The 19,714-nt window shown below is 39.8% G+C and overlaps 2 protein-coding genes across 2 annotated transcripts in view; one reads left to right on the top strand and one right to left on the bottom strand.

Moving 5' to 3' along the window:
- cibar1 (CBY1 interacting BAR domain containing 1) overlaps positions 1–19,714 on the top strand; it is a 56,014-nt gene that overhangs the window by 33,500 nt on the left and 2,800 nt on the right. Inside the window, exons 5-7 of the mRNA XM_063061376.1 lie at positions 11,762–11,866; positions 13,280–13,393; positions 16,246–16,365. Coding sequence (XP_062917446.1) covers positions 11,762–11,866; positions 13,280–13,393; positions 16,246–16,365 — 339 coding nt within the window. The remainder of the gene's footprint in view (positions 1–11,761; positions 11,867–13,279; positions 13,394–16,245; positions 16,366–19,714) is intronic.
- LOC134353283 (RNA-binding protein 12B-like) overlaps positions 16,373–19,714 on the bottom strand; it is a 45,252-nt gene continuing 41,910 nt past the window's right edge. Inside the window, exon 3 of the transcript XR_010019584.1 lies at positions 16,373–17,668. The gene's annotated coding sequence lies outside the window, so the exon portion shown is untranslated. The remainder of the gene's footprint in view (positions 17,669–19,714) is intronic.

Here is a 19,714-nt window from a genome sequence, read left to right as displayed (position 1 = left end):
ATCCCTCTGCCCTTTGACCTCTCTTTATATTTCCTTTTTGGACCTTCCTCAGTTTTTTTTTGTCATGTACATCAATGTTAGCAATGGCGGCATTCCAGTCAAATTAACAGACTAGTATTGAAAATTCTGGACTAAAGATCTTAAAATCTGAGTTTTGCTATCACAGATTAGCTGGTGAATTTAAAAGTTACTTCATATAATCCACATTCAAAATAGCTGGTGATAACCATGAAATCTTCAAATTGTCATAAAAATTTATATGATTCTTTGGTATATTCAAGGAAAGAAAATAATCTGACATAATCACAGAATCATACCCCAGACACATCCAGTTATCTGTTTCATGTAATAGAATAGTGTGTGATAGGGATAAAACATACAAGTACTGCTCAAGTCATCATTTTCTTGGCATCACATAATCAGTATCTACTAGCCATCCGGAGTACCCTGACCACAAGGATTGCAGCAGATCAAGAAGGGTGCCTACAACTACTTTCAATGTACCACTTAGAGATGGGCATCCAAAAGTAAAGATAATATTTTCTAATTAAGGATCAAAATCAAATTATGTTGGTTAATCATTTTGCGAAGAGAGTTTAAATGTGTGTTATAAAGGCACAATATCAGTGCAAGTTTATATTTTAACCGTGGGGACTCACTAGCAGTACAACAGGACATGGTACTTGCCTTTTCTACCTTCATGCAACTAGTGCGATCTTTTGAAGATCTTGGTTGAGGCTAAGGCTTGTTGTAGGAATCTTGTAGCAATCTTTATGCCCCTTAAAGGTTTATGCTACTGCTTTTGATTTTGCAGTGACATCACAGCTGTAGCCAATCAGAATTTCTTGCACTCATTATTGGACTTCCTTTTGTTAACAAGAATCCCATTATTAACACAATGCACAAAAACTATTGAGCTAAGAAAATGTATTGTGGTTTCAGATATAAAGAGAATGAGCAGCAATTCACAGGTGATAGAGTAGAGGGATAGGTAAATATGGGTATAGACTAAGAACAATGATTATGAGTACCTTATGATACTGTTGCTGGGCAAGTCAGAAAGAAACCCTACCTAGCAACAGGTGATGTATTGGACATTGTCCTCCATCTGGCCATACAGAAGGGACATCTCAAGGTATAACTAAATATGGGAAGGATAGCGTAGGAGATAGAATGTTCGAGAGAAAGGGGAAGGTGTCAGGATAAGGAACTAATGTTGTATCCAGGCTAGCTTTGGCAGAAAATAATTATAACTAACCAATGATGATTTTACATCTAATAGTATATTAACATGTGATCGGAATTGTTCTAAAACTGTCTTAGTTCATGTAATTGTAAGATTACCTGTGGATGTAATGATCAATATTATAAATTGTGAAGAATTGTGGTTCGAGGGAGGGTAGTGTCCAGACTGGCTCTTTGGGAGATCGGTCTGTAACTTCCCCCATAGCATGCTATGAATAAAGAGTAAACTTTGAGAAAGTATTGCTTGTGTTATTGTGTTTGTGGTATCTGCGTTCTTGCATCGGGTTGATCTGCCTTCGCACGGGAACTGTTTTATACTTAATACTAATGTATTTAAAAGCAGTTATTAAGGCATTTGGATCCTTGACAATGAAACAGACACAGGTTCGTAATTGAATTTCAACTGCAGTTCCTGGGAATTTTATTTGTAAGGCTGAGTAATTATAACCACCTGAAAATCTCTGAACAATATTATGTAGATAGCAGCAAATCCAACCAGAAATCTTTATTTGAAGAAGAAATTTACTCTATGAAGCTAAGAAGAAATAAACAGCACAATGAACTATAATATTATACTTTTACTTGCAAGTCCAAGATATCATTCCAGGTCATACTGAAGATGTGAAGTGTATCTTCTGAAGTTACATAAGATCATATGTAATGACCAGAGCAACCTGCAGATGTGGACTTTTCTTGTTGGAAAATAGACCAAAGAGCCTATTGTCTGTTTTTTGAAGTCATCATAAGACTATAGGAGTAGAATTAGGCCATTTGGCTCATTGAGTCTTCTGCCATTTGATCATTCAACCCCATTATCCTGCCCCATAACCTTTTAATATCCTTCCTAACCAAAAGCCTATCAACCTTTGTTTTAAATATACCCAGTGACTTAGCCTCCACAGCCATCTGGCCTTCTATTCTGAGGCTGTGCTCTCTGGTCCTAGACTCTCCTGCAATTGGAAATATCTTCTGCACGTCCACTTTATCTAGGTTTTTCAATATTTGGTAGGTTTCAATGAGATTTCCCCCTCCCCATTCTTCTAAACTCCAGAGAGTGCAGGCCCAGAGCAATCAAATGCTCCTCATACATTTAACCCTTTCATTCCAGGGACCATTCTCAGGAATGTCCTCTGGACCCTCTCTAATGCCAGTAAATCCTTTCTTAGATAAAGGTCCCAAACTGTTTACAACACTCTACATGTAGTCTGACTAATGCAATATAAAGCCTCAGCATTACATCCTTGCTTTTATTTTCTCAAAATGAATGCTAACATTGCACTTGCCTTCCTTACTACTGACTCAATCTGCATGATAACCTTTAGGGAATCCTGCACGAGGACTTCCAAGTCCTTTTGCACTTCCAATTTCTGAATTCACTCCCTGTTTAGAAAATAGCTTACGCCTTTATTCCTTCTACCAAAGTGCATGACCATACACTTCCTTATACTCTATTCCATCTGCCAATTCTTCGCTCCTAATCTATCCAAGTCCTTTTGCAGATTCCCTGCTTCCACAACACTACCTGCTGCATCAAATATCTTTGTATGATGTGCAAACTTGGCCACAAAGCCTTCAATTCCATCAACCAGATCATTAACAAATAATATGAAAAGTAGCAGTCCCAACACAGACCCCTGCAGAACACCACTAGTCACTGGCAGCCAACCAGAATAAGCCCCATTTATTCCACTGTTTGCCTTCTGCCAGTCAGCCAATTTTCTGTCCATTCTAGATTTTTTCCTGTGATACCATAGGTTCTTTTTTAGCAGCCTCATGTGTGGTACTTTGTGAAAGGCTTTTTGAAAATGCGGGTGAACAACACCCACTGACTCTCCTTTGTCTACCCTGCCTGTTATTCCCTCAGAGAACTCCAATAGATTTGTCAGGGAAGATTTCCCTCAAAAAGAAACCATGTTGACCTCAGCCTAGTTCATCATGTGTCTCCAAATACTCAAAACCTCATCTTTAATAATAGACTCGTAATATTTTCCCAACCACTCAAGTCAAGCGAACTGGCCTATAATATCCTGTTTCTTGTTTCATTCCTTTCTTAAAAAGTAGAGTGACATTTGCAATTTTCCAGTCCTCCAGGATCATTCCTGAACTTACTGATTTTTGAAAGATCACTACCAATGCCTCCACAATCGCTTCAGATACCTCTTTGAGAACACTAGGGTGTAGTCCATCTGTTCCCGATGACTTATCTACTTTCAGTTCTTTTAACTTCCCAATCACCACCTCCTTTGCAACTACACTCACTTCTGCCCCCTAATTCTCTTTAATTTCTGACATTCTACTGGTGTCTTCCATAGTGAAGACTGATGTAAAATACTTATTTGGTGTGACCATCATTTCTTTGTTCCCCCATTACTATCTCTCCAGCAGCATTTTCCAGTGGTCTGATGTCCACCCTTGACTGTTTTACTCTTTATAAATCTCAAGTCAACTCAAGTCAAGCTTATTGTCATTTAGCTGTATACATGTACACCATCAAATAAGACAACGTTTCTCCAGACCAGGGTGTAAAGCACAGTAATACATAATAACTTAGGAAAGCAAGAATTGTATCTACTAATGATTTATGCATACAGTAGATAAACAAGTAAAGCGCATTAATTAAATATTGTAGGTGACAGCACAAACTAACTGCTGACACTTCAAATGTGATGTGGCAGGGAGTTTATAAGCCTAATAGTCTGAAGGAAGAGGTGTTTCCCATCTTGACCTTTCTTGTCTTTATGCATTGAAGTCTCCTGGCTGATGGTAGAATATCAAAGAGGATACTGGATGAATGGGTGAGACCTTTGATAATACTTAGGGCCCCGTATGTGCAATGCACTTAATAAATGTCCCGAATGGATGGTAGGAAAACCCCCATGATCCTCTCGGCCATTCTCACAGTCCTTTATCTGATGCATTGCTGTTCCCATACCAGACGGGGATGCAGGTTGTCAAGACACTCTCAGTTGTGCTTCTGTACGATACAGTTAAGATTGGGGGGAGGGCTCACTTGCTTCAGTCTCCTTAGGAAGTGGAGGTGCTGCTGAGGAACCAGGTGAGATCATCCATGATATGAACTCCCAGGAACTTGGTGCACTTAACTCTCGCTACAGAGAATCCATGTATACACAGAGGGGGATGGTTCATCTGCACCTTGCTAAAGTCCACAATCATTTCCTTGATCTTGTTCACATTCAAACTTAAGTAGTTGTGCTCTGAAAAAACTTCTGATATCCTCTTTTATATTATTGGCTAGCTTACCTTCATGTTTAATCTTTTTTTAGTTGCCTTCTGTTGGCTTTTAAAAGCTTCCCACTAATTTTTGCTATAATGTATACCATCTCTTTTGCTTTTATGCTCTCACTTCCCTTGTCAGTCATGATAGCTTCATCCTCCCTTTAAAATGCTTCTTCCTCTGAGATAAACTGATCCTGCATCTTCCAAATTAGTCCTGGAAGCTCTAGCCATTCCTGCTAGTTTTCCTTTCTGATCACTTTGGCCAGCTCCTCTCTCATACCTCTGAGGTTCCCTGTCCTCCACTGTAATACTGATGCATCCAATTTTAGCTTCTTTCTCACAAACTGCAGGGTGAATTCTATCATATTACGATCACTGCCTCCTAATGATTCCTTTACCTTGAGCTCAATAGTGATATCTGATTCATTTGGCAACACCCAATCTAGAAATATCGTTTCCTATGTGGGCCTGGCCACAAGCTGCTCTAAAATGCTATCTCATCAGCATTTTACAAATTCCTTCTCTTCGGATCTAGTTCCAACCCAACTTTCCCAATCTACTTGCATATTGAAAACCTCATGACTGTTATAACATTGCCTTTTTTACATGCTTTTCCAATTCCTTGTTGCAATTTGTATCCCACATCCTGGCCTACATATAACACCCATCAAGGTCTTTATACCTTTGAAGTTTCTTAACTACCCACAAGCATTCTACACCTTCTGATCCGATGTCACTTCTTTGTAAGTATTTGATTTCATTTTTTTTAACCAACAAAGCCTGTCCTTTCAATACCATGTGTATCCTTGGATGTTAAGCTCCCAGGCGTAATCTTTCAACCAGGACTCTATGATATCCACAATTTCCAAACGCACTCACTATAAGAGCATCTACCTTATTACATATATTGTATGTATTCAGATACAACACCTTCAATGCCCTTTTCAATTTTGTTTCTTTATTCTGGAGACTTGCATAATCTCTCCTGCTTTCTCCTTCCCTTTTACTTTATCCATACTTTTCAAAACTGTTGAACTAGTTTCTTCCCAACCCCCCCCCCCAGCTATTATTTAGTTTAAAGTCCTATGCACAGCCCTAGTTGTGCGATTTGCCAAGACCCTAGTCCCAGCATGGTTCAGGTGGACCTCTCCCATTGGAACAGTTCCCTCATTCCCCTGTACTGGTGTCAGTGTCCCACAAATTCATACGCATTCTCCCACACCATCTTTGAGCCATGCATTTAGCTCTCTAATCTTATTATCCCTGTGCTATTCTGCATGTAGCTCAGGTAATAATTAAGAGATTATTTCCTTTTGGTTTTGCGTTCTAATTTAGTCCCTAGCTGTTCAAATTCCCTCAACAGAACCTCTTTCCTTGCTCTTCCTGTGTCATTGATACCCACATGGACCACAACTGCAGCTTTCCCCTCCCATTTCAAATTTCTCTGCAGGTCAGATGAGACGTCCCAAACCCAGACACCTGGCAGACAACACAGCCATCAAGACTCTCCTTGTAGCAGAGAATTGTGTCCATTTCCCTGACTATACTATCCCAAATTATTGCCTCACTCACTGTCACACCATATTGTCCCTGGTCACAGACTAGAATTTGATGTAGTAAATCTAATGGGTATTACTGCCTCCTGAAACAGTGTAGTGGTAACTACTCCCCTCCCTAATGCATTACGGTGTTTGAAGCATAGATTCCAGGTCATTAACTTTGAGCCTAACTTCCTCAAGCAACCAGTTGCTACAAATGAGCTCACCAGAGACCACAACGGGGTCCATCAGCTCCCACATCATGCAGCTACAACACAACATCTTATCCTGCATCCCTATTTTAGACTATAAAATACAGGAGTGGAATTTAGCTACTTGGCCCATCAAGTTTGCTCCACCATTTTATCATGGCTATTCCATTTTTCCTCTCAGCCCCAATCTCCTGCCTTCTACCCATATCCCTTTATGCCCTGACTAATCAAGAACTTATCAACGTCTGCCTGAAATATACCCAGTGACTTGGCCTCCAGAGCTACCTGTGGCAACAAATTCCATAGATTAACCACTTTCTGACTAAAGAAATTCCTCCTCATCTCCGTTCTAAAAGGAAACCTCTCTATTCTGAGGCTGTGCCCTCTGGTCTTAAGACTCCCCCCACCATAGGAAACATTCTCTCCACATCCACTCTATGGAGGCCTTTCAACTTTCGATAGGTTTCAATGAGGCCACCCCTCATTCTAATGAATTCCAGTAAGTACAGGCCTAGAGCCATCAAATGCTCCTCATGTAAGCCTTTCAATCCCAAAATCAATTTTGTGAACCTCCTTTCAACCCCCTGCAATGTCAGCACATGCTTTCTTAGATAAGGTGCCCAAAACTGTTCAGAAAGTAAGGCTTCAGTAGTGCTTTATAAAGCCTCAACATTGCATCTATGGGTTCATATTCTCGTCCTCTTAAAATTAATGCTAATACATTTGCTTTCCTCACCACTGACTCAACCTGAAAACTAACCTTTAGGGAACCCTGCACAAGGACTCCTAAGTCCCTTATTTCTCTACCAAAGTGCATGACCTTACACTTCCCGACATTGTATTCCACCTGCCACTTCTTTGCCCATTCTCCTAATTTGTCTGTCCTTCTGTAGCCTCTCTCTCAAAATTACCTGTCCCTCCACCTATCTTCGTAACATCTGCAAACTTCGCCACAAAGCCATCCAAGTCAGTGACGTATAACATAAAAAACAGTCCCAACACAATCCCTTGTGAACACCACTCACTGGCAGCCAACCAGAAAAGGCACCTTTTATTCCCACTCTTTGCCTCCTGCCAATCAGCCACTGCTTTATCCATGCTAGAGTCTTTCCTGTATTTCCATGGGTTTTTAACTTGTTAAGCACCTGTATGTGTGGTACCTTGTCAAAGGCCTTCTGAAAATCCATGTACACAACATCCACCAATTCTCCTTTCTCTATCCTGCTTGTTATTTCTTCAAATATTTTATTCATTTTGCTGTAATTTGGTATCTTTTTAGTTAACTACTATATAAAAAAAAACCTATCTGTTCTTCCCTGATACTCATCTGTGCCTCCTTGCCGAAGCCTCTCATGCCAAACCCGCAGATTTTAGACCCCACTGGCCCACACACAGTGGCTGATCTTTGCGCTTTCCAATGGTTCCCATTCTCACTAATCCAAAGTGAAACTCACGTTCACTGAGACGCTTTTGAATGGTTCCACTCTTGCACAGAACTCGCTCTCATTATTCCAAACTGGGTATATTCAAAGCGGAAGTTGATAGATTCCTGATTGGTCAGGGCATCAAGGGATATGGTCAAAGAGCTAGGTGTATGGGGTTGAATGGGATCCGGGATCAGCCTTGATGAAATTGTGAAGTGGATTTGATGGGCTGAATGGCCTAATTCTGCCCCTATGTCTTATGGTCTAATGTTCCTAAGGAGCATTTCCATATTGCTAGCTGCTACTTTCCATTAGTTTAAATATTTACTGAATGCTGGTAATAAACTAAGGACATTAATTTTTAACCAATGCCAAAAGAATACAGAGGATTTACAATAGAATAGGTTGAATATTCACTTAATTAGCTTAGAACATGGAACAGCTCCTTCAGCTCCCAATATTGTTCCAACCAATATACATTAACCTACTCCACTATCAATCTCACCCTTTGCTCCCAGACAGCCCATAACCCGCCATTGTTATTAAATCCATGTGCCAATCTAAATTGCCCCTATTGTATCAGCCTCTACCACCACCCCAGCAGTGTGTTCTGGGCACCCACTACTCTCTGTGACATCTCTCCTAACTTTCCCACTGACTTTTACTAGATGTTATCTGGTATTGAGCAAAATTGAACCATTTGATGGTTCTCCACTCTAGTTATGCCTCTCATAATCTAATAGACCTCTCACCTTTCATCCTCTGTCACTCCAAAGAAATAAGCTCAACCTTTCCTCTTGGAATATGTTCTCTAATCTGGACAGCATCCTGGTAAAAGTCCTCTGCGCCCTCTCTAAAGCTTCCACATCCTCCTATAATGTGGCAACTGGAACCGAGCACAAAACTGAACACAGTACTCCAGGTTTGGTCTAATCAGTTTTATAAAGCTGGAACATTACCTCGAGGTTCTTGAACTCAATTCCCTAGCCACATTATACACTATCTTAACCACCCTATCTTTAGTGACAGTTTTGAGGGATCTATGGAATTTTACCCCAAGATCCCTCTGGAATCCTCCACACTGCTAATAATTCTGCTATCAACCTTGTACCTTGTGTTCATGTTTGATCTTCCTAAGTGTATTTACGTCACATTTTTCCAAATGAAACTTCATCTGCTACTTCTCCATCCGGCTCTGTATCTATTTATATCCTGTTATAACCTATGCCAACTTTCCACATATCCACAGCAACTCTAACCTTCTTGTCATCTGCAAATTGCTCTCCATTTGTTTGCCCACCACTGGCAGAAGGCTCACTGGTCTAATTCCCAAGATTGTTCCTGTTGCCTTTCTTGAACATTGGAACAACATTAGCTACCTTCTGATTCTCTGGTGCTACTCCTATGACCAGTGAGGATACAAAGATCATTGCCAACAGCACAGCAATCTCTTCCCTCATTTCTTGTCGTAACCTGGGTATATCCTGCCTCACCCCAAGGACTAATCTATCTCAATGTGTTATAGAAGATCCAGCACTACCACTTTCTTAATCTCAACTGCTCCAGCACAATAGACCTCAGATTCCATCAAAGTCACTCTCCCTGATGAACAATGAAGCAAAGTACTCATTAAGGACCTCCCCTACATCCTCCACCTTCAAAAACATGTTTCCTCCTTTATCCCTGAGCAGTCCTACCTGAATCTAGTCATCTTCCTGTTCTTCACATACTTGGGGTTTTCCATTATCTACTCGCCAAGGCATGTCCCCTTCTAGCAGTTCTAAATACCTCAAGCTCCTTCCAGGTGATCTTACAATTCTGAAAATCCCTGATTGATTTTTGCTTCAAAAATTATAAGTACTTTATGCTACCATCTGTACTCTGGCTCGGGTGGGACAAACCTATCTAGAACCCTATACAAGTGATTGTTCCTTAACAACCTCTACATTTCCGTTGTACATTTTGCTGAGAGTATCTGTTCCGAATTTACGCACCCAAGTCCTCACTTAAAATTCTTTCCCCAGTTAAATATCCATATCAACTTTTCTTATCCTTGTCCATGGTCACTAACTCCAAAATGGTCGGCTAGCAAGAAGTATATCACCTAACCAGGTTCATTGCCTAGTACTAGATTCTGTATGGCATTTCTTGTCGGCTTGTTCACATACTGTTTCTGGAATTCTTCCTGGAAACACCTACAAATTCTACCCTAAGGAGGTACAAATCAATATTAAGGAAGTTGAAGTAACTCATGAAAACAACCCTGTTACTTCTGCACCTTTCTAAAATATATCTACTTATCTGCTCCTCAGTGATTGTTAGAGGTCTGTAAGAATACTTCCAATAGAATGATTGCTCCCTTCCTGTTTCTGATGTCTATCCACACCGATTCAGCAGATGATACTCCCTTTCTGCAGCAGTGGTACTTTGCCTGATTAACAATGCTGCCCCTCTCCCTTTTGCCTCCCTCCCTATTCTTTATGAAACATCTAAAACAGGATCATCCTGCTCTTGGGTTACTTGAACTACGATTTCTTAATTCTGCCCTGTTTGATGCTATCAATTATTATTTACTAATTTAGTTATTTGTATAAATATATTACCCACCTAAGCAATTTAGACCGTTGATGCCAAGAACCCATTTGATGGTCAATAGATCAAAGGCAGAGCTAGCCACTTAATGGTTGGAAAAAGACTGCACTGCAGTGCACAGGATCTTGTCACATACCCAGGAGATAGCCTCTCCATGGAAAAGTGGGCCTTAACAGATCATGCTAGAAAAAAAGCAACAGATTCTGAAGGCAGGCAACCAACAAGTTCAGGCAGCATATCTGCCATTAAGTATTGACCTGTGATTGACCATTACTTCACAAAACGTAATACCAGAATCCTTTTTCAGGAACCTGTGTATCTTGATATTGGATAAAAAATAACCAAATTTGTGCATTACTTAATATTAGCTGTAAAGATCAGAAAGTGTGTATTAATCTTCTGTTAAAATGGTGGTGCATTCAGTCACAGTGACCTCTCTGTATCTAAACAGAGGTGTGATTATTCATCCTTTACATCTTTTTTATGATCACAACACACTGCTGGATAGTAACAACATCAAGTATTGCAGGTCTACCTCATCAGCGAGTTGCTCAATAGCAGTGGAACTGGACTTGTTGTGTACCATGTTGCCTGCTACAACCATCGAAGGAGGAAGGCATCAGAGATGGTGTGCAGTCCCAAGAAATGGAGCAAATGATTATCTTAGACATAATTTCTTGTAATTGCAAGACCCTGTTGGATATTGATAATGTAGAATACTGCAAGTCTGGTTCACTGGCAAGACCGACAGCAGGGAGCTGCGTTGCCTCAGTTGTTGCGCGGACTGAGCCCTCATGCCGTAGGGTTGCCTGTTGCACAGGGGAGAAGACACCAGAGGAGAAGTAGCATGGCCAGGTTGGGGGCTGGCCCCACCTGTTGGTGCTGCCCTCCAGTGTTCATATGGAAGATACGCTGGATTGCATTTGTCTGCGGCTGTATTTGCGTGTGATGAAGAACTGCTGCATGCTTGGTCTTTCAGCAACATTGCTCCAGGACAACATGCCATGCACCAACAACCTACAGGCCATGACACTCAGGGACTTGGGCTATTATTATTATTTATTTTTTTCTGACTGTATGTTTTACTGCTATCATGATTATATGTGCCTTGTGCTGTGTGTAACTGTTGGTACTTTTTTGTACCTCGGCCCTGGAAGAACACTGTTTCATTTGTCTATATTCATGGATATGATTAAATGACAATAAACTTGAATTTGAAACATCATTTAGTTTCACACAACCAGGTGTTCTATTAGCCAGATGAAATGAATAGAATCAGGCATCCTGTGGACTGGACCAAAGATATAGAAATGGTGTATAATGTTATTTAAAGAAATAAGATCTAGGATTAGTTTTATGCAATGGCAATGTACTTTCCAAAACTACTATTTTCTCATACAGCAATGTTAGTGTTCCAAACCATTGTTGGTAAAGGATACAGTATTCTACAACCTAATGAAATTAAATATTTGTGCAAAATTTACCAAAATTATGAATTGTTTTTCTATGTCAGGCTGAAAATGAATTACAGAGGGTCACGATGGATGCCACTCGCATTTCACGACAGCTAGAAGAAACTATTGATGATTTTCAAGAAGAGAAAATTAAAGATATTAAGGTAGAATATAGAAATGATTCTTGCACGTTTGTTCATCTTGCGCAAACAATAGATTAGATAATTATCAGGAAAATCTTACAGAATATTTCTACAGCAATTATTTCTTGATTTATAATTGTTCATCTCTTTGACTACATAAGACCCTTCTGTAGGTAGGTTTGTTACAGCAATTACAGCAAAACTTGGATGCTCTCTTATCCAACTATTTGAAAATCCCAGTGGTTTTACTCACTGGGTGCTTTAGACACAGGTCCCTATTTCTGAACCACCTTAAAACCAGGTGAGTTTAAAGGAAGCATGGGAACTATGCAGCTTTAGTTGCTCTTACTCCCTGTTTCTGTTTCTCATGTTCCCTTGAAAGTTGTCAGCTTTACTGCAAGATTTATGTAAAATATTAAAAAGTGAATGTAAAAAGTGAGTATTAATAGAATAACTTCCAGTAGTCCAGAAATATCCATGTCTAGCAGCACCAGTCCCAAACATGTGTGATGAATGGAGTTCACAGTACCAGTCGGTGTCCAAATGACTGCAATAAATGTTGACCACATTAATCTGTACAACACCATAAACCCTTTGTAAAAATTCCCAATCTTATAGTATTGTTATTCTTACATTTGCTTACAATTTAATAGTCTATTTGGCCCATCAGACCTATGTCCCATCCTAGAGCATTCCCATCAGTTCTATTCCCTAAAATATGCCTGTTGATCACTCTTCCATGTTGAGCTCCTGCCACCCACCTTTGAGAGTAAGTTATACCCAGCAGATCTTGGAATTGGGGAGAAGCAGGAGCACCAGGGGAAATTCCATGTGGTCACTACGAGAGCATGCAGACTCCATACAGACAGTACCAGAGATCAGGATTGAACCCAGCTCCCAGACACTGTAGCAGCAGGCAAGGTGAAGTAGGAGGCTATTTGGTCAAAATTAAATATAACATAAAAAATTACTTGCAAAAAATCTATGAAACTCATCATAATGAAGTGATATTTAACTAACGGCCATTTATTATTTATCTATTTGGAGATACAGGGTAGTAACAGGCCCTTCCCGCATAAAGAACCTATGCTGACCAATTCTGCTCACGTGACCAATTAACCTACTAATCCTGCATGTCTCTGAAACGTAGGAAGAAACCAGAACACCCAGGAGAAACCCATGCAGTCATGGAGAGAACATACAAACTCCTTACAGACATGCACACAGCGGTGGAATTGAACCTGGGTTGCTGGCATTGTGAATGCATTACGCCAACTGCGCAACCACTTTATGTGAAATGTTTGAGATATGACAAAATTAAGTTTTGCAAACAAAAGTTTTGTAACATGTATTACAAATGGCAAAATTCAATTGTTTTATCATGTGAGGTTCTCATATGTTCAAAGTAAGCTTCTTTTGTTCTACTTAAAATAGAAGATTTTTGGAGATTTAATTACAATTGAAATGGCTTTCCATGCAAAAGCTTTGGAAGTTTACAGCAATGCATATCAGCATGTACAGAATATTGATGAAGAGGCAGATATGGAGGTAAGATGTATTTTTGAAGTTTTTTTAATGGAAGTACCCTGAAGGCAATGTCCACTAATAATTTTCATTTTCGAAACAAAATATGTCAAGCCAATTGTAAAATTTTCAGCAAATTCTATAGTAACCAATTTATTATGATCAGGTAGAATGATATTTTAAATTCTGTGAATGTGAATTAAATCACATATTTCCCTTCCATTTTGCATTAAGCAGGTTGGTCACACTGGAAGTCCTAATCCACCTGAGGAAATCTCAGATTCTATAATTCAGTGTATTATTGAACATATAATTTGGCAATTAAAATGTATTTTATGGCCCGTTATGTGAAAACTTGACTAACAATTCATCACTTTTAACTAGACATATTAACCACATAATTAAAGACAAACAAATGAAATAAAAAAAACAAAGGTTCTGTTGTTTTCTCGTTCTAGTGGGTTAGTAGGGAGAAAGCGGGAGGAGGGGAGGGAGAGAGAGAGAGAGAGAGAGAAAATGTATGTCAGTCTTCCCAATAACCCACAATAACAAAAAAAGAAATCACAGAACATTTGTTTTATTTCATTTGTTTGTCCCTTTTTTCTGTGGTCTCCGTTGAGAGCGTGACTTATCTCAGTTTTTTTTTAAGTTTGCACGGATGGTTTTGGGGATGGAAGGATGTTAGAAGTCAGGTTAGGGTTTAGGAACAGTAAAGTGAGGAAGTTAGAGGTCATATTACGGCTTAGGGACAAGAATGTGGAGGAGTTGGAAGTCAGGTCTCCACTCTGCAATGTGGATGGTAACGAAGGACATGCATAGTCCAGGCCTCTGCTCCACTTTCGAAGTCCAGCGATGTGTACGGGTGACAAAGGACATTCACAGTTCAGGCCTCCACTCAGCATTCAGAGGCCACTGACATGGTTGGGTGATGAAGAACATCCACAATCCAGGCATCTGCTCCACACTCGAAGGCCAGTGACCAGGAGTGTGAGTAGAAGGCATGAGGGCTGGTCAATCGGCACACCTGGAATTTGAGCTTGGACTTCTGGGTCCCATCATTATCTAGTCCAAGGGTTGATCCTGAAGATTGGAGCCCAGAGGTCAACTGGTAGTTTGGAAGTTGAAACCCAGTGGCTGGAAGTCTGTCCTGGAGCTGGAGAACTGTCCGTACTCATGGGTCGGTGGAAGGGAGGCAAGGGGCTGGAGCTGGAGAACTGTCTGTATTCATGGGTCGGTAGAAGGGAGGCAAAGGGCTGGAGCTGGAGGACTGTCTGTACTCATGGGTCGGTAGAAGGGAGGCAAAGGGCCAGGGCTGGAGCTGGAGAACTGTCCGTACTCATGGGTCGGTAGAAGGGAGGCAAGGGCTGGAGCTGGAGAACTGTCTGTATTCATGGGTCGGTAGAAGGGGGGCAAGGGGCTGGGGCTGGAGCTGGAGAACTGTCTGTACTCATGGGTCGGTGGAAGGGAGGTCTGTCCTGGAGCTGGAGAATTGTCCGTACTCGTGGGTCGGTGGAAGGGAGGTCTGTCCTGGAGCTGGAGAACTGTCCGTACTCGTGGATCGGTGGAAGGGAGGTCTGTCCTGGAGTTGGAGAACTGTCCGTACTCGTGGGTCGGTGGGAGGGAGGCAAGGGGCTTGTTTGCTATTGTTGCTTGTTGTGTTCTGTGTTCTGCCAAGCATTATGGGAATGCTATGTGTGGGCAGCTTCAACTTATCTCTAGGATTTGTTTGTTGTTCACACAAACAACACATATCACTGTATGTTTTGATGCACATGTGATAAATAAACCTGAATCTTTAAATCTGGAGTTAGTGGCCAGGAATTGTCAGTTATGCTTTTACATAACAGGGTATAAAATCTAGTTAGAATCTTGTACGCATTTATCAAATCTCCTTTCAATCTTCTTCATAGAAAAATCCCCATTTTTACCAGTATAATATTATAGCCAAAATCACTCATCCTGGAGCCATTTAAGTACATCTTTAGTATTTCTACACTTTCCCTAAAATTAGAACACCAGATTAATTGCAACACTTCAGTTGAGGCTAACCTTTTTTTCCAGCTGAGGCTTAACATTATTTTTTCAAGTCTCCTTGGTAATCAGTAATCTCAGATTTCACTCATCTCTTTTTCACCTCCTTCTATTTATAGCTTTCCCTGATATAGCCCATTATTTATTAGCCTTTTCTGCCATCAATATCTGTCATTCAATCTCTCTTGATCTCCATCTCATCATAGATTGTTCTCTTATACATTTTTCACCATTTCCTCTGCAATCTTAAACTTGGTTAGTCCTAAATTTGGAATTTATTCTGTTTCCTCCTTAGCAGATGATGTCTGACTTGTGTACTTTTAGCATTTCCCACTCCATTTCAACATAACTTTCCCAATTTTATAGTCTATGCCAATAGAAACATTGCTATTTTTTCAGTGACCACAACTAAAACAAGCTATTGGAGTTGAGTATTCAGCTTCATATCACAACCTATTTAAATGCAAGTTGCTATAAAGTATTTTGTGCCTATATAACTGGATAAGCAGGGAAATATGTTTTGAAAGAGAATGGAAGAGAGGAATGGTGGTAGAGAAGATGGGATGATCACGATGAGTTGTGATAAATGGAGAAAGAAATAAAAAGGTAGACTGAGAGATGCAGCAAAGTTCAGCCTCAATCAGGAACTGAATCCAGATCAAACAGGTGTAAATGGATTGGAATCAGCAAATGTGAAATGTTTGATTATAAAATATTTTGGGATCTTTGGTTAGTTTCTGATTGTGAGCATACTTCAAACAGACAATTTTTAACACTGGAAAGTAACAAGAATGTGCAGATTCTATATGCATTTACCACAGACTATTAATGGACTGCTTTGGTAGATTTTCAGAAACACGCTTCATTTACACAACAATCAAGCACGTCTAAGCATTGTGTCTGCCAATTCTGCAAACACGATGAATGGAACAAATTCAGCACTAGCTATGTCAGGAACCTCTAAGGTAGGAGAGAGACAGCTATTTTACATTTACATTCAAAGTTAACAGATAATACTTCAATTTTTTTTTAAATCACATAATTTGGGCTTTCTATTTTCTCTGCATATAGATAAGACATCACATACTTTATTAGTTAAAATATTGGATGTACTAGAGTATTAACAATTTCTGTTGTTATAATTACTTAGTCAATTAGAGAGTGAACTGACTGTATAGAAGTTTCCTGTATAGGAATTTAAGTGAGATGTCAGAGATGCAAATGCAAATGCACAATTTTATTGTTAACTATGGTATATGTGGAAAAAGGAATATACAATGCAAAAAATGAAGAGAACTGTAGATATTTTGGTATCTAATAAAGATTTGGATTTGTCACTGTATCATGGCCCTAAAATTTTTAGATATCCTTTCTCCAGCCCGATGAACATAATTATAAATACGAAAATTGGCAAAGATAACGAGGAAGATTGTCAAACGTTTATAGCTAGTTATCAACTGGAGATCTGGGCAGAGAATTGATGGATGATGTTTTTTCCTGACAAGTAATAGGTGATTCATTCTGGAGGGTCAAATGCAAGAGGAAAATATATAATAAATGGTTAGACCCTCAGGAACATTGGTGTACAAAGGGGTCTTGGGGTAGAAGTCCACAACTTCTTGAAAGTGGCAACACAAAGATTGTTTTCATTAATCAGTACCTTGAGTGTAAAAGTTAGGAAGCTTTGTAAACAGAGACACTGAGGAGTTGCAGGTACACAGTTCCTAGAAATTAGTGACACAGGTAAACAAGGTAGTTGAGGTGCTTGCCTTCATCTGTCAGTATATCAAGTACAGAGTGTTATATTACAGCTGTACAAGATGTTGGTAAGGCTACATTTGCAGTCTGATGAAGGGCCTTGGCACAAAATGTGGACTGTTTACTCTTTTGTACAGCTGCTGCCTGGCTTGCTGAGTTCTTCCAGCATGTTGTGTGTGTGCTTGGATTTCCAGTATCCGCAGATTTTCTCTTCTTACTGTTTACATTTCTGGTTGCTCTGCTACAGGGGGCAGTATGGCCCATGACAACTCCCAGCTGAGCAATCTCATCAGTCTTATTCCCCCTCTCCTTATATCCCAGTCCTCTGTAAATTATTTTATTTTATATGCCCATCACCCACCCCCTTTAATTCTTTTGGCATTTATCTTCGTTAAGAATAATTTATAGCATACTAATATTCATCGTATGCATATTACAAAAACAAAGGAGCCGCACAGTTTTCACATCATATAAAAATGTCCTCTTCAGAGCAATGGTTGGTCTGTGCAGCTGTAAAAAAAAATGAGAGGGAACACTTTGTAACTGAAGGATCTTGTAGTTCATTCTACACCCAGTATTAGAATGCCTTATTCTCTCTCCAAAAAGATATAATTCTTCTTATGGTAATCAGTTTATCACATTAAACACAAAGAAAGTTGCTACTTCTGCAGGATCAAGTATCTGTGGTTTCTTGTGCCTCCTTAAAGCCAGGAATGTCACTGACAAGTAATTTAAAAAGGTTAAACTAAATTAAAATAATTAGAATAATCTGTAAGCTATCAGCCCCCATTGCAATCAGTGTAGTCTCTGATTCTAAGGTAGACCTGACCTAAGTATCTGTATATCCAGCAATGGAATCTTAAGTTTGTCTGAAAATCAGACCAATAAAATATACCTCTCAGCATAAAATATGAATAATACTTCAATAAACCAGTAAGTAGTAATAAGTAGGTGAAAGTAGAGATAAAAACAATGGTAGCATTAGACTAAGAATAAACTAATGAAAGGAAGTATGTGAAAATGAAGATAAAAAAAACACAGGTAGAGTAAAGGTTAAGTAAATAAAGGTAACATAAATAGTTCTAGAAAGGAAACATTTGTATGAAGCAATAAAGCTTCAGCACCGAAACGATTAAAACAAGTTGTAGCCAAACACAGACAAGATGGAAACAATTAGCAAATGAATTAGAATATTTTCTTCAGAGGAAAGCTATCATCATTGCAGAAACCTGACTCTAATCTGACCATGATTTGGAACAAAATATTCCTGGCAATAGTCTACTAAAACATCAGAAAATGGAGCAGTTAACAATAATAGTAAAGATGCTATTATCTTTGCATCAAATTACAAAGAAGGTCTGAATGAGTGGTGGATATTTATCCAAGAGATTTATGGGATTCATTTTTAAACCAGATTTCGTAGCTGCAGTAATACAGTAGGTAAAATATTGCATATCGACAAGCAGAAATGATGCATTGTAATAGACCTAAAGACACCACATAGCTCCTGCTTAAAGCCAGTTGATCCACTTAACAGTATCAGGAAGTATATGGTCATGCACTTCGATAGAAGAAATGAAAGGGTTGACTATTCTCTAAATGGTGAGAAAATACAAAAAACTGAGGTGTAAAGGGACTTGGACGACCTTGTGCAGGATTCCCTATAGGTTAATTTGGAGGTTGAGTCTGGTAAGGAAAGCAAATGCAATGTTAACATTCATTTTGGGAGTATAAAAGCAAGAACGTAATGCTGAGACTTTATAAAGTACTGGTGAGGTGTCACTTGGAGTATTGTGAGCAGTTTTGGACCCCTTATCTTAGAACACAAGAACATAAGAAATAGGAGCAGGACTAGGCCATCTGGCCCGTCGAGCTGCTCCGTCATTCAATAAGATCTTGGCTGATCTGGCCATGGACTCATCTCCACCTACCTGCCTTTCTCCCATAACCCTTAATTTCCCTACTAGGCAAAAATCTTTCCAACCTTGTCTTAAATATATTTACTGAGGTAGCCACCACTGCTTCATTGGGCAGAGAATTCCACAGATTCACCACTCTTTGAGAAAAGCAGTTCCTCATCTCCGTCCTAAACCTACTCTCCAAACCTTGAGGCTCTGTCCCCTAGTTCTAGTTTAAGCTAACAGTGGAAACAACTTTCCTGCCTCTATCTTATCTATCCCTTCCATAACTTTATATGTTTCTATGAAGATCTCTCATTCTTCTGAATTCCAGCAAGTACAGTCCCAGGTGACTCAATCTCTCCTCATAGTCTAACCCCCTCATCTCCAGAATCAACCTGGTGAACCTCCTCTGCACAGCCTCCAAAGCCAGTATATCCTTCCTCAAGTAACGAGACCAGAACAGCAAGCAGTACCCCAGGTGCGGCCTCACCAGTACCCTGTACAGTTGCAGCATAACCTCCCTGCTCTTAAATTCAATCCCTCTAGCAATGAAGGCCCACATTCCATTTGCCCTCTTGATAGCCTGCTGCATCTACAAACCAACCTTTTGTGATTCATGTACAAGCACTCCCAAGTCCCTCTGTGCAGTAGCATG

Source organism: Mobula hypostoma, chromosome 1 (assembly GCF_963921235.1).
Source record: "Mobula hypostoma chromosome 1, sMobHyp1.1, whole genome shotgun sequence".
Lineage (NCBI taxonomy): Eukaryota > Metazoa > Chordata > Chondrichthyes > Myliobatiformes > Myliobatidae > Mobula > Mobula hypostoma.
Note: the sequence above shows the minus strand (reverse complement) of the source record. Positions and strands in the feature narration are given on the sequence as shown.